The sequence below is a fragment of the Pogoniulus pusillus genome, chromosome 2 (assembly GCF_015220805.1).
Source record: "Pogoniulus pusillus isolate bPogPus1 chromosome 2, bPogPus1.pri, whole genome shotgun sequence".
In the NCBI taxonomy this organism is placed as follows: domain Eukaryota; kingdom Metazoa; phylum Chordata; class Aves; order Piciformes; family Lybiidae; genus Pogoniulus; species Pogoniulus pusillus.
The window spans coordinates 48,521,512-48,547,093 of record NC_087265.1 but is presented as its reverse complement, the minus strand read 5'-3'; the positions used below and the strand labels follow the sequence as shown (position 1 = coordinate 48,547,093).

General features: G+C 55.6%; 3 protein-coding genes across 10 annotated transcripts in view; 2 read left to right on the top strand and 1 right to left on the bottom strand.

Moving 5' to 3' along the window:
• Positions 1-1,010: 1,010 nt before the first annotated feature.
• Positions 1,011-18,033, top strand: RETREG2 (reticulophagy regulator family member 2). Its single transcript, XM_064164660.1, has 9 exons — positions 1,011-1,783; positions 4,014-4,120; positions 10,242-10,272; positions 10,977-11,112; positions 12,416-12,500; positions 14,296-14,433; positions 14,768-14,862; positions 15,688-15,823; positions 16,576-18,033. Exons 1-9 carry the CDS (start codon positions 1,026-1,028, stop codon positions 17,304-17,306), a joined length of 2,217 nt encoding a protein of 738 aa, XP_064020730.1. The 5' UTR covers positions 1,011-1,025; the 3' UTR covers positions 17,307-18,033.
• A 239-nt stretch (positions 18,034-18,272) lies between these two features.
• Positions 18,273-24,902, top strand: ZFAND2B (zinc finger AN1-type containing 2B). 4 transcript variants are annotated; one of them, XM_064164907.1, is made up of 9 exons: positions 18,273-18,402; positions 19,031-19,125; positions 19,552-19,683; positions 20,479-20,630; positions 21,835-21,942; positions 22,097-22,166; positions 22,690-22,766; positions 23,274-23,352; positions 23,620-24,902. In XM_064164907.1, the coding sequence occupies exons 1-9, from the start codon at positions 18,348-18,350 to the stop codon at positions 23,656-23,658; spliced, it is 807 nt and encodes a 268-aa protein (XP_064020977.1). In that variant the 5' UTR covers positions 18,273-18,347; the 3' UTR covers positions 23,659-24,902. The 4 variants fall into 4 exon arrangements, with proteins under 4 accessions (XP_064020977.1, XP_064020969.1, XP_064020961.1 ...); XM_064164899.1 differs by having other exon boundaries at positions 23,271-23,352; XM_064164891.1 differs by having other exon boundaries at positions 21,787-21,942.
• Positions 24,903-25,236: 334 nt separating this feature from the next.
• Positions 25,237-25,582, bottom strand: part of ABCB6 (ATP binding cassette subfamily B member 6 (LAN blood group)) — a 49,159-nt gene continuing 48,813 nt past the window's right edge. For all 5 annotated transcript variants that reach the window (XM_064164640.1, XM_064164631.1, XM_064164612.1 and 2 more), the window contains exon 20: positions 25,237-25,539. In XM_064164640.1, coding sequence (XP_064020710.1) covers positions 25,413-25,539 — 127 coding nt within the window. In that variant the 3' untranslated portion in view covers positions 25,237-25,412. The remainder of the gene's footprint in view (positions 25,540-25,582) is intronic.

Genomic DNA, 25,582 nt, shown 5'->3' with positions numbered 1-25,582 from the left:
AGTGTCAGAACTCAAGACTCACAACTATGCCCATGCAGCTGGCTGCCCTGCTTGGCCCTGCTGTCACCATGTGCCCAGCACCCCCCTCCTTGCTGAGGTATGTCACTCACAGCCCCTTGGAGACTTCAGATCATTTCCCCCAGTCTCTCACGAGAGTTCTGAATGCACACATGCTTCTCCACTTGCTCAACATCCTCTGCAAGCTGTACAAGCATCCAGCTAATGCAAACACTAACAAGACCACACTGTGAAGGCCTTCTAGCAAACCACTGCTTGCCCTTGACTGCGTCACCTGCACCAACTCCTTGACCCCAACCCAGCTGCATGTCCCTTCTCCCCTGTACACTGCTGAATCAACAGGAGAAAAGGGGATGCGATTCAGACAAACGTGCAGCAGGAATCGGTTCCCTCGGTGCTCACAACTCCAAGTTAAACAAGCTCCCCAGTACTTCGCAGAGAACTAGAAGCTGTCTGAGACACATCTCATCAGGATCATGGATAAAGCCTGCACGGCCAAGGCATTCTCTCGCCATCTAAAGGATTCTGCACGCCAGCGAGGTGCCAAAAACACAGCAGTGGGCCAGACAGTGCAACAGAGCAGAGAGCAGGAGCCACGAGGCTCTGGCAGCCTGCCCGCCATGCGGAGCGAGGCAGGCTGGGCAGGGGTGGGATTTGGCACTGGGGAGGGAACAGGTGACCTGTTGGTCTCAGCCCCTGGGCCACTTCCAACCCCTTGACTCAGCATTCCCATCTGGGGAGGCTCAGAACCCACCTGCCACGGGGCTGGAGAGATTATCCAAGCTGCAGTCTTTGTCCCAGCCATAATAGAGTCGCTTCCGCACCCTCTCGCTCAGCTTCTGGTGCCTGGGCAGGAACTGCGGGCAGACAGCAGGGACGTGAGCAGCGCCCCGAGCGCTCCCCACGCCACACCGCGCCCAAGCCTACAGCGGGCCCGGCACGACCCCCGCTAGCTCAGCCAGCGGCTCGGGTGTACGGGCGCAGGGGGGTCTTTAGGGCCAGGGGCGATGTGGAGAGACACACAGCCGTGTACTGCGGGGGTGCAGGCGCGGGGACACCGGGGTCACCGCGCACTACCAACCAGGGGCATCCCGGGGAGACTCACCGTGAACTCCTGGAAGCCGCTGAGGGAGAATGTGCCCTCCTCGTCCAGCAGCAGCCCGTCCAGCTCCATCCCTCCGGCTTGCCCCCGAGACAGGGCTACCGGGTCCCGTCCGGTAACCGACGGGTGCCGGTCCTTCTCTGGGATGCTGGGCGGCTGCACGGCCGAGCCCAATCTGACCAAGGCGCAGGCCGCGGCAGCCGCTCCCCGGCCGAGCCCTGCCTTCCGCCTTCTCCTTCCGGTGCAAGGCTCCGGGCTCCCCGCTCCCTGCCCGCATGCGCGCCCGGTCCCGTCACCCCCCTCCCAGCCGCCGCCGCGGGGCGGGCTGCGCATGCGCGCGGCGCCAGCGGCCGCCGCTCCGGTCCCCCGCAGGCGGTGCCGCCCGCCCCAGCCGGTGCAGCGCTCGCCGCCCCTGGTGACAGCGGCCCCTCCCTCTCCCCCTCCCGCAGCCATGGCGAGCGGCCGGGCCGAGGAGGCAGCGGCGGCTGCGGCCGAGGAGGAGGAGGAGGAGGCGGCAGCGGCGGCGGCGGCGCGGCTGGCGGCGGCGCTGCGGCAGCGGCTGCGGGGCTGGGAGGCGGCGCTGGCGGCGGCGCAGCGGCTGCTGGTGTGGGAGAGGCCGCTGCACAGCCTGGTCACCGCCGCCGCGCTCGGCGGGGCCCTGTGGTGAGCTGGGCCGGGGGGGAGGCCGTGTGGGGCCGGGCGGGCGGCGGGGGCTGCCCGGCCGAGGCTGCGCAGGCCGGGCGGGTGGCTGTCGGGATGCTGCCTGGCCAGCTCTTGGCAGGAGCCGTTTGTGAGCCTTCGGGGTCGAGGGCGATCGCCTGCGAGCTGCCTGTGGTCTGCGCTTGTCCAGCGGAGCGGAGGTCAGCCGCGGGCGCGCCGCCGGGGGATGCGCTTGGCCGGCAGCCGCCGCGCTGTTTTCCTCCGACAAGCATCAACAGGCCCCTCCCCGAGGGGAAAAAGTGCCAGGAGCCCGGGCAGGATTTGCCCCGCGATAATAAAACGCAGCTGAGCCCTCCCTGGAGGCTCGCCCAGGCACGTTTCTGGTTAATTTTTGCAGCCGTGCTTTATCGGTTCGCTTCACGCCGTCATCGCGGCCGGTAAGCCCTGTGGCCTCCCGCAGCGGCTGGCTGCAGTGTGGCCTTTGATTTAAGCCCTTCTGCTCGTTAATCTTTGGCTGGAGGGCGCCGGTGTTTCGCGGGGGGGCCTGGGCAGCTCGGCTGGGGTGCGGATGCGTGCCCGTGCTCTGCCTCCCTTTTCCCCGCTGCCTCTCGGGCAGGGAGGACAGCGGCAGGAGCCGGAGGGTGAGTGGCAGATCGCAGCTGCCGAGCGGAATGGGAAGCATCCTGCTTGTTTGTGTAAACAGTGAGCCAGCTTTCCCAGCAGAAGAGGTCAGAATTGGCCAAGGAAAGAGTTAAAAGTTGGCTGCAGACGAGATAGGAAGGCAGAAGTCAGAGAAGAGGAAAGCATGTGACTAAACAGACCTCTGAAGTCACCATGAAGAGGTTGCTTGCCTTCAGCTCCCTCATCCATACAATTATCAGAGGTGTAAGTGGCAGCCAGGTACTTAAATGGTTTTGGACTTCTCTACCAGCTATAAAAGTCTAAAATGAGAGCTGTGAAGTTAGTGGGAGGGGGAGAGGTGCACCATGAGATGGCAGGGCTGGTATGATGGCTAAGGGCCCGTGCATGAAAAGGTTGAGAAGAGCAAAGAATGCCTAGAATGTGGGACGGCAGAGAGGTTTAAATGTCATGGAGGAGGAATTCTTTATGGTCCCTTGGAGAATTCCGCCGGTATCCTTTCAACTGCAATCCACAGATGAGGCAGAATTGGAGGAAATTCTTCCAAATCTGCTGTGTTAATCTACAGAATTGTTTCATGTGAAAGGGGTAAAAACGTTGCCATTAAACCTCCTGCAAGCCCGTGTGGCTTTTGTTCTGTGCTGCCCTGTGAGGCAGACCTCACTGGCAAGTCCTCTCCCTCTGACTGTCGCTCAGCAGGAAGCACAGCCCTTCCCTGTGCTGCACAATGAGATGCTCTCCAACTCCACTCGTTGGCACGTGTAAGGTTAGTTGCTTGTTGGCAAGTGCACGCTGAAGAGCAACAAGGTGAAACAGCAGGCAGCTCCTCCTTTTTGGAAAGGAGCCTTCATGGAGAGGGTGAGTGGGAAGTGCTGATGCTCCTGCATGCAGGAGAGGAGGAATGCAGACGGCCACTGCTGGCAGGAGGCCACCCTGGGACCTTTGTTCCGTCTGTGGAGTGGGGAGATAAATTCTTTGGTGGGATTGTGTGACTGTGTGTGAGCTGGTATTTGGCTTGAGCCAGTGTGTTGGTGAAGGACATGAAAGGTTTCATGATAGAGTCAAGTGAGCAACTAAGCTGTTTAAGCGCTAGCCTCCGATTAAAGGGGGAGAGGTACGTGATAGAAGAAGGAGCATCTAGTAGCAGGTGCAGTATGTGCTTTGGTGCTACCTGTGAGTCATGCCAGACCTCCTGGTGACAAGTAAGATGTCATCAAAGTCAGAAGTCAAAACTTTGGAGCAAACAGGCTGATTTTCAAATGGTCTGCTACGGTGATCAGTGTTTGTGCTATCCAGAGCCTCTACCCCTAGGCTTCGGAAGGACTTGCACCCATACAAGGGAGCATTAGCTTGGTTTAACAACTGGAGGAGGAGCTCAGGAGCAAGGGACGAGAGTGCTGGGAAATGGCAGGTGGTCATCTGTCTGGTGTTGGGCGAAGGTGCCACTTGAGAATGTGCTGTGGGGAGGGTGGGTGTCTGTGGAGTATAATGATTGCTGCAGCCAGATGTTTCTGCTGTGCCCTGCACCATGTGCTCACCAAGAGAGTAACTAGTGGCCTTTCTCTTGCCTAACACTTTCTTGTTTGACTTCTAGGTTGTTTTCCTCTACATCCCTGAGACCCCTCTTTCTCCTCAGCATGTCTCTTCTTGGCATCCTCTTGCTGGAGAGGTGGAAGCCCAGGTTCCTGTTTGATTTCTCAGGTATGTGGTGAGTAGCACTGTAGCAAGTGATGTAGTTCACTGCTGGGCTGTGGCCATGGCTGGTCCTTTGCTGATTGTCACTTGAGTCGTGTATGCCCCATTCCTACTCTAACTGCAGGCTTGGGTACTGGTGCTGCCCCTTGCCTATTTAAGTCAGTGTATATCCTAACACTGTGGGCACAGGGAGAATTGCCCCTTTGAGAGTGACTAGGAGCCCAGCTGGCTTGTCAGGGAGGCTGGTGGCAGGGGTGATGCAGTGTTTCTGCTGTGTACTTTCTGCCCTGTCACAGTGAAAAGATCATTTTGGGTCTGAGCACATACAGCCAGCTGAGCTGGGGGAAGGAAATGAGGAGGTCGAAGTGTATTGGTTTTAATTAAATGCAGTATGGGCTCCTGTCCTGGAAGAAGCAGAGCAGACGAGAGCCACTTCTTGTGGCAGGTAGCAGAGTGGATGATGGCGTCTGACAGCAGGGACAGTTAGTGTTTTGTACCTGCACTGAACAGCATCTGGTCTCCAGCTAATTGGTGAGTCTGACCACTTGGCTTATCTCTCCCATTGACTGACATTTGCCAGCATTATACAGAGGAGCAACAGGAGATGTAGCCTCCCTACAGCGACAGCCATGGATGGGCTGCTGTCTGCTTTGAGTGCCTCCTCCACTGGAATTTATCAAGTGACTGTATCCAGACCTGCCTGCTGCATCTAGTGCTGCTGTTCAAAGGCTGATCAGGCCCTCCATCCCTTCCCCCCTACTCTAGGGAAGGTTTCTGAATGAAAGCCCCTCTATATGTCTGTTTGTAAGGTGCCCTTTATTTGACCTAAAAGGGTACTGACTTAAAGGGTGCTTTCACAGAAGGCCTGATAAGATTAGATATATTTCAGCTGTACTCTTGAAACTGTTTGCTTTGTGTGGTTCAGGTAACCAGGCAGCCAAACTGGAGTGACCCATTTCATTTCCTGCTTATTCACATTGGATCTTTAAGGGGATAGTTGAAAGCCAACCCAAAACATTTCACTTGAAACAAGTCCAGAAATGCAAAAACCTGATGTCCCTTGCAGAATGGTGTCATTGAGGCATGTGAGGGTAGAATTTGCTCCAGCAAGTAGCAGGCCTCTAAAAGTTGTATTATCCCAGAGGAAACAGGAAATCTGTAGTAAAATGAGGTTATATAAGGCAGAGTAGTAAGGAACAAATAACCAAACAAACAAAAAGCCAAAGCAAGCAAAAAACACCACCAAAACAAACAAACCCACCCCACAACACACCAGGGGTTAGGCTAATCATGTGTCATCAGGTATGTGAGAAGTCAGTTCCCATCCTGCTGTGAGTGGTGCTCTTGCCCATAATTCACTCCTTCCTGCTTTTGCTGCTCCTGAGAGCAAAGAAAACAACAGCTTTCAACTGTGCCTAGTGAGATCACAGCCCTGATTTTGACATGGTCCACTGGACCCTGTTTCCTCAGCTTGAGCTGGGGAAGGAGCAGTGCTCTGCATTCCTGAGGGGCCTCCTATTGGCACTGCTGAATACTTAGGGGTTCTTGTTTGGTTCTCACTTCCCGCTGAAGCAGAGCTGCAGCTTTGTGGCTTTCCTCCTCAGTGCTTCCTGTGAGCCTTTCCAGGAGCTTTTGGAAGTAGGTCAGTACCACACCTTCAAGAGTCAGCGTCTATATACACAAACCTCAGCTTGTGGCAGTTCTCTGTGTCTCAGGTGACTGCTTGTAACCTCATCTCTGAAGGAATGCTAAAAGCAAAACCTCAGCGTGTGTTTTGCAGTTACTCACGCACTGTGATCGGGGACGCAGTAGCAGCAGGGAGATGCACAACCTTTTTAGGTCCTGTCAGGAGGGACTGCATATTTTCAGCACCCACGCAGAGTGTTTTCTCTATTTGTAACCACCTCTATGTGGGGTTCCACTTAACTATTTCTTAAGGACTTAGGAAGCACCTTAATTTTCTCCTGGAGTGAGTATGAAAGAGGGATGTTTTCTGTACCATTGTTTGACAGTTCTGTTTAGAATCTGTGTAGGAGAACATAGCGTGGAAGAGCTTTAGGAAAGCCTCCACTGCAACTGAATGCTTCTACTCCTTAAAAAGGGCCCCTGCTTTTGAGCTAAGGTTCACATGCAGATGAAGAATGCCTCTTGAGGAAGCGTTGAAAACCTCTGAGAGCCAAGGAATCTGTCAGCGATAATTTGTCAGTACCAACATGTAACCTAAACTCCTGCAGGGCTGACTGGTCTCCCAGAGGAGCCTGGTGTATGTCAAGTGGGTTTTATTAATCCACAGTCTGGTGTGAAATGCTGACAGCAAGATTTCAGCCAGTTATTGATGACCTGAGGTCAACTGGGACTGTCCTCCTTCCTGCCTTAGTGGTATCGATGCTATCTGAGGTCAACTGGAAGTGTCTTCCTTGCTGCCTTCGTTCATAGAATCATAGAAACAGCCAGGCTGGAAGAGACCTCCAAGATCGTTCAGTCCAGCCTAGCACCCAGCCCTGGCCAATCAACCAGACCATGGCACTAAGTGCCTCAGCCAGGCTTTTCTTGAACTCCTTCAGGGACAGCAACTCCACCACCTCCCTGGGCAGCCCATTCCAATGCCACAACTTCCTCCTAACATCCAGCCTAGACCTGCCCTGGCACAACTCCAGACTGTGTCCCCTTCTTCTGTTGCTGGGTGCCTGGCAGAAGAGACCAACCCCACCTGGCTACAGCCTCCCTTCAGGGAGCTGCAGACAGCAATGAGCTCTGCCCTGAGCCTCCTCTTCTGCAGGCTGCACCCCCCCAGCTCCCTCAGCCTCTCCTCACAGGGCTGTGCTCCAGGCCCCTCCCCAGCCTTGCTGCCCTTCTCTCAACACCTTCCAGCACCTCAACATCTCTCTTGAAAAGCCCAGAACTGGACAGAATACTCACCAGCTCACCCCAGTGAGCTGGTACTCTCCAGTACTCACCCCTCATCAGCTTCATCACCCTTCTCTGGACGTAGTTGTATCACTGCTAGACAGTATGGCAGCACAGGTTGGAATGAAGCCTTACCTAAGTTAATGTGTCCCATCAGAAATGTTCTAGGGTTTTTTTGTGGTTGTGTTGTTCCTTCAACAGGTATTACACTCCAGTGCTTTGAGATGGACAGTAGGCACACTGCTCTCCTACGGGAAGGGGCACACACAGCTTTTGTTGGCCCATTAGTTGAAGTAATGCAAGCACACCACGGCCTGCCAGAGCGTTCTGCAGCTCCCCAAAGTCTCACTGAAACCCTCAGGAGCAGCTGAGGGGAATTGTTCCACTTCCTCTGCTGGCACATTTTGGATGGCTTGGATTACTGCAGCCAGTCAGAGAGTGGTGAGGTTCCTGTGCCACCCTGCTTCACCTGTTACTGGCACATCTCATTCGAGAGAGTGATTGGCATTGGAATGGGCTGCCCAGGGAGGTGGTGGAGTGGCTGTGCCTGGAGGTGTTCAAAATAAGACTGGATGAGGCACTTAGTGCCATGGTCTGGTTGTTTGGCCAGGGCTGGGTGCTAGGTTGGGCTGGATGAACTTGGAGATCTCTTCCAGCCTGGTTGATTCTATGATCAGAGTACAACAAGCATCCCAACCCCTTGTTTGGTAGCTGGTACAGCCAGTGTAGCCATCCACCAGAGATGGGCCAGTGCCAAATGTGATGCATTTGATGCTTTGGTGCAGGTGATAGGTGAGGCTTTGATACTGCTGGATTCCTGTGTGCTGCCATTAAGCAGCTTTACATTTCTGAGCCCACCACCACAACACAGCTCTGGTGGTCGCCTGGGGAAAAGAGCTGCCCCGTGGGGGTGGAGCTGCCTCCCTGATGTTCCCTTTGCACCGAGCTGCCTTTGTGAGCGGTGCCTGCCGGCTCCGGGGCCAGTCTGCGCGACGGGCGCGGGGAGGGGAGCGGATGGGCAGCGCAGGCTGCGAGCGGCTGACTCCTCTTGTCAGGCCTGATTACTGGAAATCTGGGTCAGGCTCTCAAAGAATCAGCTCCTCCCCTGGCCGCTGCCCCCGCTCCGCTGCCTGCCTCCGCTGCTGCGCTGCCTGCACTCGGAGGCGGACTCTGGTGTGCTGGTCCCAGTGCCCTGTGTCTTGGGAGAATGGCAGCATGGCAGCTGCAATCAGTTGCTCTCTTCTGAGGCTTGAGCTGGCACCTGAGGTCTGGCTGGGTGTTGGCAGTGATGGACTTTGGCCTCTTCTGTTTGTGTCACAGGAGTGTGTATTGCTGCTGCTGCTGACTCCAGGGAGGATCCAAACTCAGTTTTGCTCATCGTGCATTTTCCAGCCCATTTTTAAGGCATAGAGCAGAGTTTGGACATAAGCTCCCTTTCTTTATTTTAGTCCTGTGTCTGTGAAATGGGGCAGACAGGGTCCCTCTGATTTTTAGAACCTCTTGGACCAAGTTAGCTGTTGGCCAGACAGCATCAAAGGTGTATCTGTCCTTATCACCCTTAGGACAATAGGCTGACAGGGAGAGAAGGGTAGACCTCAAGAACCCTCTACATAGTGGTCATGGTGTGTTAAAGACAGAAATACAAAGGCTGTGCTGCTGCAAAAACTTTGCTTGAGCCTTGTACATCCTCAGATGCTGCTCAGCTAGGCAGAACATCGAAATCTACAGGCAGCCAGGCTCACAGGTTCCAGTTGTGACAGAAGTGTTTGGGCTGTTTTATTTCCTCTGTGTATCTAAAGGCAGAGCATAATCACATGTGACCTCTGCCACTGAAACACCACTCCTGCATGTGGTGGTGTGTGGACTGAGTAAGTCCCTTTGGGTTATGACTGGGTTGGGTGCAGAGAGGAATGGGAGAAGCTTTCCTTTGGTTTTATCCAGACTGCCACACCTTAGGAGTGTAGTCACAACTGTGTCTGGCACAAAGAGCTGTCAGGAGACATGGAAGAGCCCTAACATGACATAGTTCCACACAAGCCTGGCATTGGTTACTTAATTCCTTGGTAAAAGATAGTGACTGAAGGGGCACCTCTGGCACTGTACACAGCACCCTGCCAGGGGCTGTGGTTTGGGCTTATCATTGGGAAACACAGCTCAGACGTGTGAGTGCTGTGTTGAGCTCTGAGGTGGGAGCTGAAGCTTTGTGCAGCTCAGGGACCTTGCTGGCAGTCCTTGTGAATGACAGGGCTTAGTCAGCTGCCCTGGGCATGGTGTTGGCCAGATGTGTGGGACACTGGGTCAAGGTGTGTGAGCCCTGCAGCAGAGAGCCCATGTGCTAGCAGCAGGGTACACCCCAGATCTTAGAATCATAGAACCAACCAGGTTGGAAGAGACCTCTAAGCTCATCCAGTCCAACCTAGCACCCAGCCCTGGCCAATCAACCAGTCTAAGTGCCTCATCCAGCCTTTTCTTGAACGCCTCCAGGGACAACAACTCTTCCACCTCCCTGGGCAGCCCATTCCAGTGCCAATCACTCTCTCTGCCAACAATTTCCTTCTGATATCCTCCCCCGGTGCAACTTGAGACTGTGTCCCCTTGTTCTGTTGCTGGGTGCCTGGTGCCTCCCTTCAGGTAGTTGCAGACAGCAACGAGGTCTGCCCTGAGCCTCCTCTTCTGCAGGCTGCACACCCCCAGCTCCCTCAGCCTCTCCTCACAGGGCTCTGCTCCAGGTCCCTCCCCAGCCTTGCTGCCCTTCTCTCAACACCTTCCAGCACCTCAACATCTCTCTTGAATTGAGGAGCCCAGAACTGGACACAGCACTCAAGCTGTGGCCTGGGCAGTTCTGAGCACGGGGGCAGAATAAACTCCCTTGTCCTGCTGGCCACACTGCTCCTGAGCCAGCCCAGGATGTCACTGGCTCTGCTGCCCACCTGGGATCCCAGTGTCATGCCATGTGTTCGTCCGTGCAGGTTGTGAGGTGTGCTGGGGCACCTTCATACTGGGCTCTGGCTGCTCTAAGTCTCCAGGCATGCTTCACCACAACCCACACAGCTCTGTCTCCAAGCCAGTGGCTGCTGCTTGCATGAGAGCAAGGAGAAGGTCGCCGGAGTGCATCCCTACCTGAGGATGCCAACATCTCCAGCTCTGCTCTGTTCCAGTGGTAAAAATGTCGGGTTGTATTTTGCACTTGGCTGACTAATCTGCTGTGTTCTCTCTACAGCACAGCCCTCAGAGGAGCCAGGAGGGGAGAGGTAAGCTCCTGGTGTGTTCCTTGATGAGAAGGGAGGGTGGGGAAGCCTTAATTTACTGTGGTGAGCTTGTCCACCCTCTTTGCTATTATCAGTAGACTGCATGGCTCCCGCTGTGATATGTTGGTAGCAGCTTCCTGCCCTGGAAGCTGTGTATTAGCTCAGGAGGCACAGTTGGAGACTCTGGGAAAAGTTAGTGTTCTTCCAGTAGCAATAAAGCTCAAGTGCTTCTGATGTTAGGAACTCTCAGATCTCTTCCCTGGATCTGTCCTGGACTATGTTAAGAATTCTCTAGAGAGAAGGGAATCCCCTGGGCTGACTCTTGCCCTCTGTGCTGACATAGCTTGCATCCCATGCTTGGCCACGGTTAGAGGTCTTAGCACCACACTCTGCTTATCTTGGACTTGGTGCCAGAGAAGGTCATGTAACTGGTTCCACCTCTAGTGTTTCTGTCTGTGTGGCTTTGAGTATTGGGCTTACATCTTGGGCTTGTAGCATGGGGATGCTATGGTACAGTGTCTGCTGCTGCTTGGCTCTCTTCCTGATTAAAGGAAAAAAAGTATCTCCAGATCAAGTATCTTCCATAGTTGAAGATGCAGACAGCATTTGGTAGCCAAGCTTTTGGTAGGCATCTCAGTGCATTTGTTCCCCCACCCAACATAACAGACTGTGTTCAAAGTTGTCTTCTTGCTCTTGTCTGTCTCTAGCGAGGGAGTGACTTCAGGGGCGCAACCTCACCTGCTCAGTGTCCCTGAGCTGTGCCACTGTCTGGCAGAAAGTTGGGTCACCTTCAGACTGTACCTGCAGGAACTGCTACAGTACAAGAGGCAAAATCCTGCCAAGGTAAGCTGGAGATACCTGCTCTTCTGTGCAAGGCTTTTCTTTCCATTACTACTGCCTTAGGAGATGGAAGTGCCACATGAGTAATTTTGCAGTTGCTGTCCCTGTTTTAACATTTGCTGTTCATTCTTTTCAGACTTTGTGCCATGGGAGGCTTAAATAATGGGCAACTGGCTTCCAGTGGAGGTGAACTGGAGCTGAACTTAACCCCTTCTGTGAACAGCTAGCTATATTTAGTTTTGGCATGCAAAGAAAGCTCTTAGATTAGCAGTGGGGAGACAAAGGAGTCTCTACCCCTTCCACAGGCTGCATTCCTAAGCTGGTCCTACCTATTTTGCTGGCCAGGATTTTAGCTACCCAAGTGCAAATGCAGCAGTATTTCTGAGTGCATGGACACTTGTGTCACTTACCATGTTCTGATGGCTGTGAGGTGAGTTCTTTGGAAAGGGTTTGTAGACAGGAGTTGCCTTAGCTTCACACAGAGTAGGCCAGAGCAGGTGCCGAGGTTGCATCAAGCTCGGGGGGGTATAGTGTGCTGGAAGGGGTGGCTTTCTATCACTGCTGGTTACTTCTCTTATGTTAACACACTGTCCCATGTGTGTTGGGAACCCCATGTGGGAGTGGGAAACCAGGTCCAAGACACCTATGAGGTGTGAATCTGTTGGGAACAAAGCCTTTGGAGCACCCTAGCTTTTGTAGACATTTTCCACTATGAATGAAACTCCTCATTGCTGGGTTTAGTCTGTCTGAACCCATGCCCTGGCTTCCATCCCTCCCCAAGAGAATGCTGCACCATTATACTTCTGCTGTATCCAAAAGAGGAAGGTCCTGGTCTGGTGGGAGCGAGGGTTCCTCTGATGCTTCTGCCAGCTGGTTTCTGGCGTAGCAGTGGCACAGCAGTTAGATACAATCTAACAGCTTCCTGTCTCTGTCAGGACAGTGTGGACTGTACTAAGCTCTGTAGGAGTGATTTACTCTACAGTAATATTGCAGTTTGCAATATCCCATCCTTGCCTCAAGAAACAGAATTGACTTCATAAAGAACTGTCCAGTAAAGTTGTGATTTGTTGTATTGAGGTGTTGGGATTCTTAGGGCTTCCTGTGCTTGAATCTCTAATGCTTGCAGCTTAACCCAGCCGAGCTGTCTGAGTGGCACTGGCAGCGTCCGAGGGCACCCCGTGCAAAGCTGCTGTGCTGACCTTGTTAGGAGCAGCTCTCCTTTTGTGCTGATGGGGATTCCTGCACGAGTTGCATAGATGTGTCTCTGCCTCTTGTCACTTCTGTTTGTTCCTTTCTCTTCCTTCAGTTCTGCATGAGTGTCTGTTCAGGCTGCCTGATTCTGGCTGTAGTTGGACACTATGTTCCAGGCATAATGATCTCCTACATCATTTGTGAGTATAAGCAGCTCTCTTGTCTGACTTAAGGTGAAACAAGACCTGACTGTGCTGTTGATCTGCTGGTAGAAACACAGTGGTGATTTTGTCAAGGGGATCTGTGCTAGATGTTAATAAAAGGCCAAGTGCAGGGTTCTACACTTTGGCCACAACAATCCCAAGCAACAGTACAGGCTGTGGACAGAGTGGCTGAGAGCAGCCAGGCAGTGAGGGACTTGGGGGTGCTGGTAGAGAGAAGCTGAAGCTGAGGCAGCAGTGCCCAGGTGGGCAGCAGAGCCAATGGCATCCTGGGCTGGCTCAGGAGCAGTGTGGGCAGCAGGACGAGGGAGGTTCTTCTGCCCCTGTGTTCAGCACTGCTCAGGCCACACCTGGAGTGCTGTGTCCAGTTCTGGGATCCTCCATTGCAGAGAGGTGTTGAAGTGCTGGAAGGTGTTGAGAGAAGGGCAGCAAGGCTGGGGAGGGGCCTGGAGCAGAGCCCTGTGAGGAGAGGCTGAGGGAGCTGGGGGTGTGCAGCCTGCAGAAGAGGAGGCTCAGGGCAGAGCTCATTGCTGCCTGCAGCTGCCTGCAGGGAGGCTGTAGCCAGGTGGGGTTGGGCTCTGCTGCCAGGCAAGCAGCAATAGAACAAGGGGACACAGTCTCAAGTTGCACCGGGGGAGGATATCAGAAGGAAGTTCCTGTCAGAGAGAGTGATTGGCATTGGAATGGGCTGCCCAGGGAGGTGGTGGAGTTGTCCCTGGAGGCATTCAAGAAAAGGCTGGCTGAGACACTTAGTGCATTGGTCTGGTTGATTGTCCAGGGCTAGGTGCTAGTCTGGGCTGGGTGAGCTTGGAGGTCTCTTCCAACCTGTCTGATTCTATGAAAATGCAGGCAGTGTGCTCCAGGGTGTCTCTTGCTCCAAGCTCATGCAGTGCAACTGTCAGGTCAGGAGAGCGAGCCATCCTAAAACATCGCTTTCCTCTCTCCTCCGCCACTGGAGCTGTGCTGGTGACACTCCAGGCAGGCACAAAGCCCACTTCAGATATTGGAAGGCCTCAAGTAGGTCACCTGAGAGCCTCCTCTGCTCCAGCCTGCACAGCCCCAACTCTTTCAGGCTGTGCTCACAGCAGAGCTGCTGCAGCCCTCTGAGCATCCTCCTGGCCCTGCTCTGGACACTCTCCAGCATCTCCACAGCCCTCTTGTCCCAGGAGCTCCAGAGCTGGATGCAGGACTCCAGGTGGGGTCTCAGCAGAGCAGAGCAGAGGGGGAGAATCCCCTCCCTGGCCCTGCTGGCCACACTTCTGCTGCTGCAGCCCAGGCTCTGCTTGGCTTTCTGGGCTGCAAGTGCACACTGCTGGCTCCTGTTGAGCTTCTCCTCCAGCAGCACCCCCAGGTCCCTCTCCTCAGGGCTGCTCTCCAGCCACTCACTGCCCAGCCTGGATTTGAGCTTGGGGGTGCATCTACATACAAGCTCTGTGCTGCTACCCTTACAAAAGTTTTGGTGATTTTTAGTTTTAATAACTGCATTTCAGGGCCTCTATTGCACGTTGGGGCTGGGATGCAGTCGCTGAAGAGGAGGGCTTATGTGCCACCTTAACATAAATCCATATCCTAACAGATCTGTTGGGAAAACCTGGTTAATCCAGCAGCTTTGGAGTGAATAGTATCCAGGGATGAGGATTTTAGGCAGTCAGGTGGGGAAACAATTGTTGTTCATCTGTGCTTCCCTTGATGCAGAGCTTCTTGTTGTTGCCCCATGAAGAGCTGCATTGTGCTTGGTCTGCCTCTCACACTCCCCCCGATCCTTTGTCCACAGTGCTCAGCATTCTGCTGTGGCCTCTAGTGGTCTACCATGAGCTGATCCAGAGGATGTACACACGTTTGGAGCCTGTCCTGATGAAACTGGACTACAGTATGAAGGCTGAGACACTGCACCACAAGCATGAGAAGAAGAGTAAGGATCCACCTTCTTTCTAACCTTTTGTGGTGCTTCAAGGGTGGAACCTGACCAAATGGACAGTGGGAGAGCACATCTGCTCACACTGTGGTGAAAGCTGCAGTGGAGCAAAGGAAAACAGGCTGAAATGGAGGTGTTATGGGAAGAGCAATTGGGCAGGTGATCCTGGGGACAGCAAATGAGGTGGCAGTAGATTAGCACAGTCTCAGACAACCTCAGGGTCGTAAGAAACCTGTGCAGTTTCACAGGGAGTAGAAGCAGTGGAAAACTGATGTCTAAAGGTATAAAACTTCTTCAGTCTCATATGAAGCCTTTGTTCTCTTTTTCACAGAGCGACAAGGGAAGAGTGAGCCTGCAGCAGGTGATGAGCCAACAGCAGAGACGGAGAGCGAGAGTGAGGCAGAGCTGTCAGGCTTCTCCCCAGTGGTAAGAGCACAAAGAGCTGAGCAGGAGCCAGTCCCTTCCATCCAGTCTGTAGCAGCTCTCATCTGAGTATTGAGAATTCCGTGCCACAGGGCTGGTGATGCAGTAGCAGGACAGGATGAGCATCCTCCAGCCATGTGCTGAGCTGGAATTGCTTTGATGGCTACACTTCATGCTCAGGGAATGTGAATGTCTTCTGAAGAAATGAACTTTCCTGCCATAAGTGTAGAGGAGCCTCCTTACTGCTGGAAAAGGGAGACGGGCAGCAGGAGTGTCTGTTACACAGTTCCCTGCTCTCAGTCAGACTGTATGGGGCCTTTCTATATGTGCACCACAGAAACAAACCAAGTATTGTCCTTTAGAGAAGCTCTGGGCATGTAGCTGGGCTGTGTGGTGGGAAGCTCCAGCTTTCAAAGCAATGTAGATCCTTGAACCACTGCTACTTGTACAAGGCATCATTGGACCCAGCATGAAAGCAAAAAGAAAGGAGCATTCTGCTCCTTGGTGATTCCAGGAGAGATAGAGAGACCAAAGCCTTCTGAGGCTCCTACATAGTGATCCCATCTTGTGCTGGCTCTTTCAGGCTGTTCACTGAGGGTAGGCAAAGCTTCAGGCAGTGAATCATTGCAGCAAAGCCAGTGAGCTGAGGCTAGGCTTCCCTGGCAGTGCAATGAGCACTTTGCCCTTCCTGCTTTCATACTGCCTCTGTGCAGAGTCTCTGCAGCAGAATACTTGTACCTGGAAGCTGTGGTCTGTGTAAAGGTGCCCATAGCCAGTACTGGCAGTCAGACACCCAGGAATTTGTCCTTCTGCCTTCATCCCATACAGGTGGATGTGAAAAAAACTGCCCTGGCACTGTCAATCACAGATTCTGAGCTCTCTGATGAGGAGGCTTCCATCCTGGAGAGTGGGGGATTTTCTGTTTCAAGGGCTACCACCCCACAGCTGACAGATGTTTCTGAAGGTATGTGATGAAAGGACACTTTGCTGCCTTCCTAATCCTGAGTGTTTTGTCCCAGAGCAACTGTCCCTTCAAACACAGGGAGAGAACCCAGTTATTTGCAGGGAGAAGAGCATTGAGAGGAGGAAGCAGTAAGAGCATTGAGAGGAGGAAGCAGTAACAGCAGTGCAGCATTCCCTGTCTTTGTGGCTGATCCTGAGCTGGTCCTGAATGGACATCTGCTTCTGATCACTGCCCTACAAGGCAATGCTCTCTTTGGGACTCCAGTGAAGGCCATCCACAAAGTCCTGCAGGAATGATTGGGCCATACAGTCACACACCCCTGTATGATGCTGGGTGAAACAGGTCAGACCATCCACTCTGACAGACTTGCAAGCTCAGAGATGGACTGGTTAGTGGTGAGGAATGTGAAGGTAACTCCTCAGATGTGGTCAGCTGAGCGTCTGGGCAGGAGCAGGCAGGTAATGTGCTGTAAACAGCACGTCCCAGACCCTGTGGGTTTTAATGGAGGGCTCTAGATACAGAGGGCATGAGCTGGAGAAGGAAGTTCAGCAGAGAGTCTGTAGAACAGGGTGAGAAAACGGACACTCCACGTGAGAAGGGAGTAACTGCAGCCTCTGACCTGCTGTGTTCCCAGAGCTGGGAGAATGCCCTGAAGTGAGCCACAGTGTGTTAGCTGGGAGAAGGTGGCTGGGAGATGTCAATGCCTTAAGTCAGGGTTGGGGGACCTGCACCTTACTGCTGGTGCCTTTCAGACCTGGATCAACAGAGCCTGCACAGTGAGCCAGAGGAGTCATTCTCCAAGGATCTGGCAGAGTTTCCCTCCGTGGAAGAATATCATTCCAGAGACCTGGGACCACAGAGCGATGAAGATACCTTTGGCATGCCTCTGGGTCCTGAGCTTGCTGGCGCTGACCGTGAGCTAGACTCGGTGGAGAAGGAGGCCACGGACTCTGAGCTCTCCATCCTGCGCCTCGCATCTCCTCTCCACTTTGTAAATACGCACTTCAACGGGAGCGGGCAAGTGGCAGGAGGCGACACAGAGCCAAAGACTGGCCCTGCCCCGGGCCTGGGCGTCAGCATTGACACGCTGAGTGAGGAGATCGTCACCACTGCCATTACCACGGCTGTGCAGAATACCCTCTCTGCCCTGCTGCGGTCCTCGGAGGCCAGTGAGGGACCCTCCCTTTCCGAGTTCCTGCCGACCGAGCCTGAAGAGAAACTGAACTTCCAAGCCCAGCTGTCAGAAAGCGAAGCGGCGGAGACAGAGACAGCAGCACCACCAGAGGATGAGGAGGAAGCAGATGACTTTGAGCTACTGGATCAGGGGGAGCTGGAGCAAATGGATGTAGAGCTGGGGCTCAGAGAGGAGCAGGAAGCACAAAAGCCTCCTGCCCCTCCAGCTCCCCCCTCTCCCATGCTTGCTGAGCTGCCAAAGCAAGGAGATGAGGAGGAGGCAGTGATGACAGCAGCACCACTGTCTTAGGTCTTCTTCACGCACCCTCTCTTCCTCCATCACTGGAAAAAAGGAAGAACTACCGTGGTGACCGTGCAAGTGGGTTTTTAGATGTTTGTGTTGACTGGGATGGAAACGCGTCAGTGTTAATGTGCTGTGTCTGGAATAACGAGTCCTTCCCATCCTTCTAGAGCCCGGCCTCCGCTGGCTGCCTGGCAGCCGCCCCTGCCCTGCGGCTGGGGAGGAGCCTGGCTCCTAGAAGCCTTACACCACGATCCAAACACCGACCCCGGCAAATGCTTCCTAGTAGTGGTGCCGTATTTTGGTCTGTCTTCTGTTTGTCTTTCGTTTTGCACGCAAGAGTACCAAGCTAGCTGTAGCTGCTGCTGCTGCCCACGCCCCCAGTAGGACATATGCAATCTTATTTTATTGGGTTTTTAAATGGCTACAAGTGTAAATAATTTTAACTTTCCTTGGTTTTGTTGGGAGGGAGAGAGGGAGGGAGGGAGAGAAGGGGTGCACTGACAAACACGGCTCTCAGGGGCAAGGGGAAGGGCTGTTTGGAGGGGAGGGTTGGCAGCAGGGGCGAAAGAGGCAGGTGGGCTCTGTGAAGAGACCCCCGTACGCCAGCCCTTGTCATCGTCCGTGTAACTGCTTGAACAGGCTCTGGGGTGGTGTTTCCCCTGTCCGGTTTGAGTTCTGCTGTTGGGTGGCTGTGGAGATTTTTGCAATGAATGAAACTCGCTCCTGGCCCTGCTCCGTGCTCCAGTGTCTTCCTGCCGTGGCCTCTCTCGGGCATCGCTGGGCGTCTGCGCTCGGTCGGGTACCGCAGCATGGCACCCGAACACTTGGAAGCAGCTCGGAGGGAGCGGAGAGCCGTCAGGCGGTGGCGGATCCGAGTTTCGCGTCTCTCCCGGGGCAGGGCGGGCGGGGGCGGGAGCGGGGACGGGAGGAGGAGGGAGGCGGCGGAGGGAGGGCAGCGGAGGCGGCCCGGGGGCGGGCTCGGGGCCGGCCCCGCCCCGCGCAGCGCCGGAAGCGGCAGCCGCCGGTCCCGGTAGGTGCCCGCCCGCCATGGAGTTCCCGGACCTGGGAGCCCACTGCTCTTGGCCCGCCTGCCAGCGCCTAGGTGAGGGCCGCGGGGCCACCGGAGGGGCGGCGGGTGCAGAGCGCTCCGGACGTGCCCCCAGCCGTCCGGGGCAGGCGCTGGCGCGGGGGCCGCGGCCGGGCTGCTGCTCGGTGTGGCGGGGGTGAAGGGCGGGTCGTGATGCCAGGCCTGCCCTTGGCGGCGGGGCGCGGGGCGGCCGAGGTCGCTGTTCTTTCCCGGTATCGGGGTGGAGCTGAGTTCCGCCAAGCCGGGGGTCCTCCGGGGGCCTGTGCCCAGGCACACGGCTGTAACCGGCGGGGCAGGGGCTGGGGAGGCCGGACACAGCGGTGGGTACCGAGAGGTCCTCCGGGGGGTTCGTCCTTCCCCCGGTGCACAGCCGCGGGACCCGTGTTGGGTGCGGCCGCCCCGCACGTCTCCGGCTGGGTGTGCTTTCGGGCCGCCGCTGCCGAGGCCGGGGAGGGCTCGTTTGGAGGAGGCGCACCGGGGGCTGCTGGAGGCGCAGCTGTGGATCCGCAGCCGCTTTGTGTCTGTGCCGGGAGCTGCGGGAAAGGAGAAGCGGTCGAGAGCCAGGGCTGGGCCTGCGGGAGGCCGGGGCGGCGCTGGGCGCAGGCGGGCGGCGCTGACCTCTGCGGCGTTTCCCTGCTCCCAGACTTCCTCCCGCTGAAGTGCGACGCCTGCGAGCAGATCTTCTGCACCGACCACGTTGCTTACGCCCAGCACAACTGCACCTCTGCCTACAAGAAGGTAAGCATGGAGAAGATGTTTAGTTTAGCCTCCCACACGGAGCTGCTGAGCGTTCCCAGCCGAAGATCGGAGCAGCTTGTGACTTCGGTCGCTTTGGCAGTAACCTCTGTGGTGTGTGCTAAGTCCGGAGGTGCCCCTGAAAGCCAGCAACTGTATGTCAGTGCCTCAAACTTCAAGCCTGCCCTCTGCCACTGAGTGAAATGGTTTTGGCACCTCCCAGTCCAGCTGTCTTCCCTTCCCACGCTGTGTGTTTGTGTCTGTCTCATCTGCTGGGTCAGAAAGAGCAGTTTTAAGGGAGGTGAGGAAGGTCTCTACCCACAGCGATGCTGCGGGGACCAGGGCAGGCAGGTCCTGGAAGGCTGAGAGATGAGCAAATCGTACTTGATGTTGCCCAGCTGCCTGCTCCTAGCCCCTTTTTCTCTACAGGATGTGCAGGTCCCCGTGTGCCCCCTCTGCAACACCCCAGTGCCTGTGAGGCGGGGGGAGATGCCCGACGTGGTGGTGGGTGAGCACATTGACCGCGACTGCAGGTCCGACCCCGCGCAACGCAAGCGCAAGGTAGGAGCAATCTGGCACACTCCATCTCGCTGCAGAGCTCTGCTGGGTCCCCACTGAAGCTTGGGGGTGGCACAGAACTTGTCCCCGCTCTGGTGCCATCTCTGCGTAGGCTGAGGGAAGCTGGCACACTCCATCTCACTGCAGAGCTCTGCTGGGTCCCCGTTGAAGCTTGCAGGTGGCACAGAGTTTGTCCCTGCTCTGGTGCCATCTCTTCATAGGGTGATGGAAGGAGTCATAGAATCAGTCAGGGTTGGAAGGGACCACAAGGATCATCTAGTTCCAACCCTCCTACCATGCCCAGGGACACCCTACCCTAGATCAGCCTGGCCAGAGCCTCTGCTACCTGGGTTGGTGAGCTTGAGGTGCAGGACTTTGTGGTATAAGTCTGGGGATGTGAGCTGTGATGGAATGGGGCTGGGCAACCACCTGGGATGTAAGGATGGGAAGTGGTTTGCTGCCATTAGGAAAGTGCAATCAGCAATTAGCTGCCATATCTTGCAAGGAGAGGAAATTGATACAGGAAGCTGGCCCTGCAATAATCCAGCAGCAGCTGGTGGCAAATAGAAGTCCCTGGGCAAGGCAGGCTTTTTTCTGCTGTGCACCCTGTGATCTGGAAGACTCTTGTCTGGGGAAACCATTACCAATTCATGAGAGCTTTGAGCTCTCTACAGAAAACATTCAGAAAACAATTCTAGAGCCTCAAAGAAGAAATACTGGAGGAGGAATGCCCAGGGCCTGACATGGAGGGAAGGACCAGTCCTTTGTCCTTTTCACTGCTGCTGTGTTTTCTTTCAGATCTTCACCAATAAGTGTATGAAATCTGGCTGCAAGCAAAAGGAGATGATGAAGGTGATCTGTGATCAGTGCCACAAGAACTACTGCCTCAAGCACCGGCACCCACTGGACCATGACTGCAGTGGGGCAGGGCATCCTCTCTCCAGAGCAGGGTAAGGGCATGGGGACAGACAGGCTGGCAGGGATGGAGCTGTGCTTGCCAGATGGCTCATGGCTTGGACAGTTTCACTCTGAAATGGGTCAAAAACTGGGCCCAGAGAATGGTGGTGAATGATGCCACAACCAGTTGGCAGCTGTCACTGGTGGAGTCCCCCAGGCATCAGTGCTGGGCCCAGTCCTGTTCAATATCTTTATTGATCATCTGGACCAGGGGATTGAGTCCAGCATTAGTAAGTTTGCAGATGACACCAAGCTAGGAGCAGCTGTGGAGCTGTTGGAGGGTAGGAGAGCCCTTGCAGAGGGACCTGGCCAGGCTGGATGGGTGGGCAGAGGCCAATGGGATGAGACTGAACAAGGCCAAGTGCAGGGTTCTATACTTTGGCCACAACAACCCCAAGCAGCACTACAGGCTGGGGCCAGAGTGGCTGAGAGCAGACAGGCAGAGAGGGAGCTTGGGGTGCTGGGAGAGAGGAGCTGAAGAGGAGGCAGCAGTGCCCAGGTGGGCAGCAGAGCCAGTGGCATCCTGGGCTGGCTCAGCAGCAGTGTGGGCAGCAGGACAAGGGAGGTTCTTGTGCCCCTGTGCTCAGCACTGCTCAGGCCACCCCTTCAGTGCTGTGTCCAGTTGTGGGCTCCTCCATTGCAGAGAGATGTTGAGGTGCTGGAAGGTGTTTGGAGAAGGGCAGCAAGGCTGGGGAGGGACCTGGAGCAGAGCCCTGTGAGGAGAGGCTGAGGGAGCTGGGGGTGTGCAGCCTGCAGCAGAGGAGGCTCAGGGCAGAGCTCATTGCTGTCTGCAGCTCCCTGCAGGGAGGCTGTAGCCAGGTGGGGTTGGGCTCTGCTGGCCAGGCAAGCAGTACAGAACAAGGGGACAGAGTCTCAAGCTGTGGCAGGGGAGGTCTGGGCTGGATGTTAGGAGGAAGTTGTCAGAGAGAGTGATTGGCATTGGAATGGGCTGCCCAGGGAGGTGGTGGAGTGGCCGTGGCTGGAGGTGTTGAAGCCAAGGCTGGCTGGGGCACTTAGTGCCGTGGTCTGGCTGACTGGCTAGGGGTGGGTGCTAGGTTGGACTGGATGAGCTTGGAGGTCTCTTCCAACCTGGTTGGTTCTATGATTCTATGATCTTGCTTATCTGGTTTCATCTCTCTGGATTTTCAGTGCCTGGAGATCACTTGTGATGGTTCACAGGCATCTCATCTGTTTTAGGCATGCTGCAATTGCAAGAGCTCAGGTACCTTCCTCTAAAACTGTCACCACATCTAGCAGTGGAGCTGCCTGGCCAGCAGACAGTCCCTCTTCTCCAGCTTCTGCCAGGTAAAGTGATGACCAGACTTGTAATTTTGAGGTGGGCATGACTGGGCTCAGCTCAGTTCCCTGTGGCTCCCTGCTTCTTGTGCACCAGCAACGTTACACAGTTGTACTGGAGCTTCCTCCCTTGTCGCTAACCCAGCTTCTGCCCTGTTTGCAGAGGAGGTAGAGCAGCTGTGTCACAGGCTCGCAGCACCTCCCCTCCAGCTGTCATGCTGCAGAATGGGCTGGTGAGTGGTTTGTCCTGGGTGTTCGGGGTGGGTTGGAGTGGTTCTGGTGCCCCAGGCAGCCTCTGCAGCAATCCCTTGTTAACCCATGTTCTGTAGGTAGCTGTGATGCTCCCCAGCTGTGCCTTCCCTGGCAAACAGGGATCCCAGAGCTGGGTGCAGCATCACTTTGCTCTGGTGCCTGCAGCTGGCAGCTCCTGGCCACGCTTGGTACTTGGCTTTCTCCAAAGGGCTGAAGTTCCCTGGCCATTTTCCCTCGGTGTTGCAGCTCTGTTCTGCAAGCCAAGGGTGGAGGAGGGGACTGGAAGCTGCTTAGCACTGGCAGGCAGGGCTGTGTTCCCTTGCATGGAGGGAGAGCAAGCTGCAGGTCTGCCCTGAGCCCAGGGCTCTCACATTGCCTGTGTCTGGCCTTGGAAATGGGAGGTGCACCTACCCTTGGCCAGGCAAAGACTGCACCTACTGTGTGTCCCCTGGGGCTGCCATCTGCCACCCCTGGCCAAACTGGTGACAAGATGTTTTGTTTCAGAGCGAGGAGGAGGCACTGCAACGAGCTCTGGAGATATCCTTGGCAGAGTCAGCACACAGCTCAGTGCAGCCACCCAGGTATGGCCCAGGGCAGCATCAGGTGGCTTCCACATGATGTTCCTTTCAGCACATGATGCCTCTGTGTGGCTTACTGGGGGTAAAAAGGAAGAGTCTAGAGCTGCCAGAGTTCTCTTCATCAGGCATACTCTGGGTGGTTCTGGGAGAGGACAGTGACCAGCAATGTAGGGTAAACCACTGACCACTTGTCAGCTAATATAGTGGGACAGAGGTGGAGTAGAAGTGTTCAGAGAGGACACTGGGAGTCCATGTCCTTGTGCACATTGCCAGGTGCTCCTAAAAGCAGTCTTACAGACTGAACCTGGTTCTCCCTGGCCCAGGGTGCTGGCTGCCAAGTGCAGCTGCATTCTCCGGTACCTATATGTCCCCTGGCCTCATCAGGGTGACCCTCAGTTGCTCCCTGCCCCTAGCTGCCCTGGAGGGTTGGAGAAGCAGGAAATGCTGCCACCCCAAAGGGCTCTGAGCACGGGGGCAGCTGAGGCACAGAGTGTACTCCTGTCCCAGCAGCACACAGGAGGAGGAGGATCTGGCACTGGCCCAGGCGCTGTCAGCGAGCGAAGCTGAGTACCAGCAGTCACAGCGGCAGGTGAGTGCGGCTGGCTCTGGAGTTGATGCCATGGTGGGGTTGATCCTGGCCTAGCTGGGATCATGGAGGGGACCTCCTTGGGTTCTGCTGCTTCTGCGTTCTGTCCAGCATCACTTTTCTCCCCAGAGGGCAGCCTAGCCAGCGGCAGTGGTGATGTCACTGCTTGAACACACAGGCCTGAAGGCCTGAGCGCTGGCTGTGCCCTCTGCTAGGACAGAGGGAGAAGCCCATCTTCCCTTGCTCACTGTCTGCTCCTTCCTCTTCCAGGCACACCCTTCAAAGCCATCAAACTGCAGCATGTCATAAGCTGGTAAGGCAGGGTGTGCCAGCAGAGAAGCCCACTTATGACCTGAGTTGCAGCTCTGGCCTCCCACCTGGATGCCATGGAGGTTCTGTTCTGGACACTGATGATGAGAGCCTCCTGCCAGGGCTAGCTCATCTCCCTGGGGGCTGTAAGCGAGACACAGAACACGCACAGAGACACCTCAGCACTCCTGCTGCTGTTAAATTGGTGCAGCAAATGGCTGATGCCCCTGGAGAGGCGAAGACGGCGCAGGACAAGCTGAGCACAGGCTGACCAAAGCAAGCAGCAGCTCATGCTGTGCACTTAACTACAGCTGCCTCAGCCGTGTCCCACCTCTGCTGGGACTGCAGGGTGAGGCAGGGCTGGCCTGGAGAGAAGTGCTGTGTGAGGATATCTGCATGCTTGCACCTAGAGCCTGAATGCAGCTGCCTGCCACGGCAGCAGGGGAGACTGGGTTTTGTGCTCAGAGGGCCCTGCCAGCCTCCCAGCCAAGAGCAGCTCTGGCTGGCTTGGTCTCTGGCACAGACATGGCACATGTGCAGCCCCCCAGCAGCATGGAGGCAGCCCTTTCCTTGTTCCCTGTGCCTCCCCTGCTGTTTGCATGCACAGAAGCACATTGGCCTTACCCAGCTCAGTTTGGGCCCAGGACCTCTCTGAGACTCAAGGGGGCTGCATTTCCTTTCTGCTGTAATTTAACAAGGGCCATTGACTGAAGAGTGGCTTCAGCAGTGACTTGACTGTGCCAGCAGCAAGAGTATGGGCAGACTGCAGTTGCCTTCCTGCTGCTGGCTGCTCTCTGCTGCCCTAGACTATCCCAGGGGCCTCTTAATGCTGCTGGGGTAGGAATGCCTCCCTCCTTCCACCCATGCAGAAGGGGATTCTCTGGGTAGCAGCAGCACAGGCTCCCTTCTTCTAAAACGCAGCCCAGAGACTGGAGCCAGCTCTGAGACTAGAGCCAACCCTTCCTTGCTGGTGTGTGGAGACAGGAGCTGACCCTTGGATGGAGGGTGCTTGTCCTGCTGGCTTCTTGCAGGGAGTGTGCACAGCTGTGCTGCTTTCCCATCCACTCTCTCGAGCTTCTCTGCAGGGCTGTAGTGCCCCATTCTGAGCAGTGTACAGCTGAGGTGGGGGTTACCTGTGGGAAGTGCATCCCTAGAGTAGGAGGTGTGTTGAGGTTGGACTGAGGGGACACTAAGGCAAAGTGCTGCTTGGGAGAAAAATAAAAGTGTAGCACAAGGTGCAGAGATGCTTTGGGTGAGCAGTCACTTTGTGTCCTGGCCACAGCAGTGCAGCTCTGTGCCTTGAAGGCACAAGGAGGGTGGCACACAGAGGGACCACCTCTGCTGCTTCTTTCTTTTGCAACTGGAGCGCAGCCCCCTGCCAGGCTCAGCCCTTGCTGGAGGAACAGGCCAGATGCTCACAGCCTGCTCTGTCCCTCTCTTGCCTCAGCCTAAGGAGCTCAGCTGTGGGACAGAGCTGCTGATCGATACAAGGGCGTCAGCAGTAACCTTGCCTGGGGCACAGCCCCTAAGGTGGGTCCTGCAGCTGCATACCCTGCCCAGAGCACACATGCACAGAGCTGGGAAGGACCCGGTTTAAGAAACTACTCAACAGCAAAACAAACAGGTACAAACAGTGGAGTGTCCAACCCTGCCCCTGCAGCTCTGGGGCTTCATCCCAGAGCTGGCAAAAAGCTCTCTGGCAATGTGGGGGCCTAGACCACAGTCAGTGTCACAGCAGAGTCCTCTGGCCCTGATCACAGCCCTTCCTTGCTGCTTGGGGGCTTCTCGGTACGGTGCTCCTTGCTCTCGCTGTCGTCTGCAGCCTGCTGCTGCAGCCACATGCCGGCATACACACCGCCCTTCTGCAGCAGCTCCTCGTGCCTGCAGGGTGAACAGAGGCGTTCAGGATCCTGAGCTGCTCCCA

Bases quoted from the DNA above. Each gene is read 5' to 3' on its own strand.
- ZFAND2B (XM_064164885.1), top strand. From the start codon at position 18,348: ATGGAGTTCCCGGACCTGGGAGCCCACTGCTCTTGGCCCGCCTGCCAG. The intron at 19,684-20,478 runs GTAGGAGCAATC...GTTTTCTTTCAG, and splicing joins CCGCGCAACGCAAGCGCAAG to ATCTTCACCAATAAGTGTAT. The intron at 22,767-23,270 runs GTATGGCCCAGG...CTCCTGTCCCAG, and splicing joins AGCTCAGTGCAGCCACCCAG to CAGCACACAGGAGGAGGAGG.
- RETREG2 (XM_064164660.1), top strand. From the start codon at position 1,026: ATGTGGAGAGACACACAGCCGTGTACTGCGGGGGTGCAGGCGCGGGGA. The intron at 11,113-12,415 runs GTAAGCTGGAGA...CTCTTCCTTCAG, and splicing joins AGAGGCAAAATCCTGCCAAG to TTCTGCATGAGTGTCTGTTC. The intron at 14,434-14,767 runs GTAAGGATCCAC...TCTTTTTCACAG, and splicing joins CCACAAGCATGAGAAGAAGA to AGCGACAAGGGAAGAGTGAG.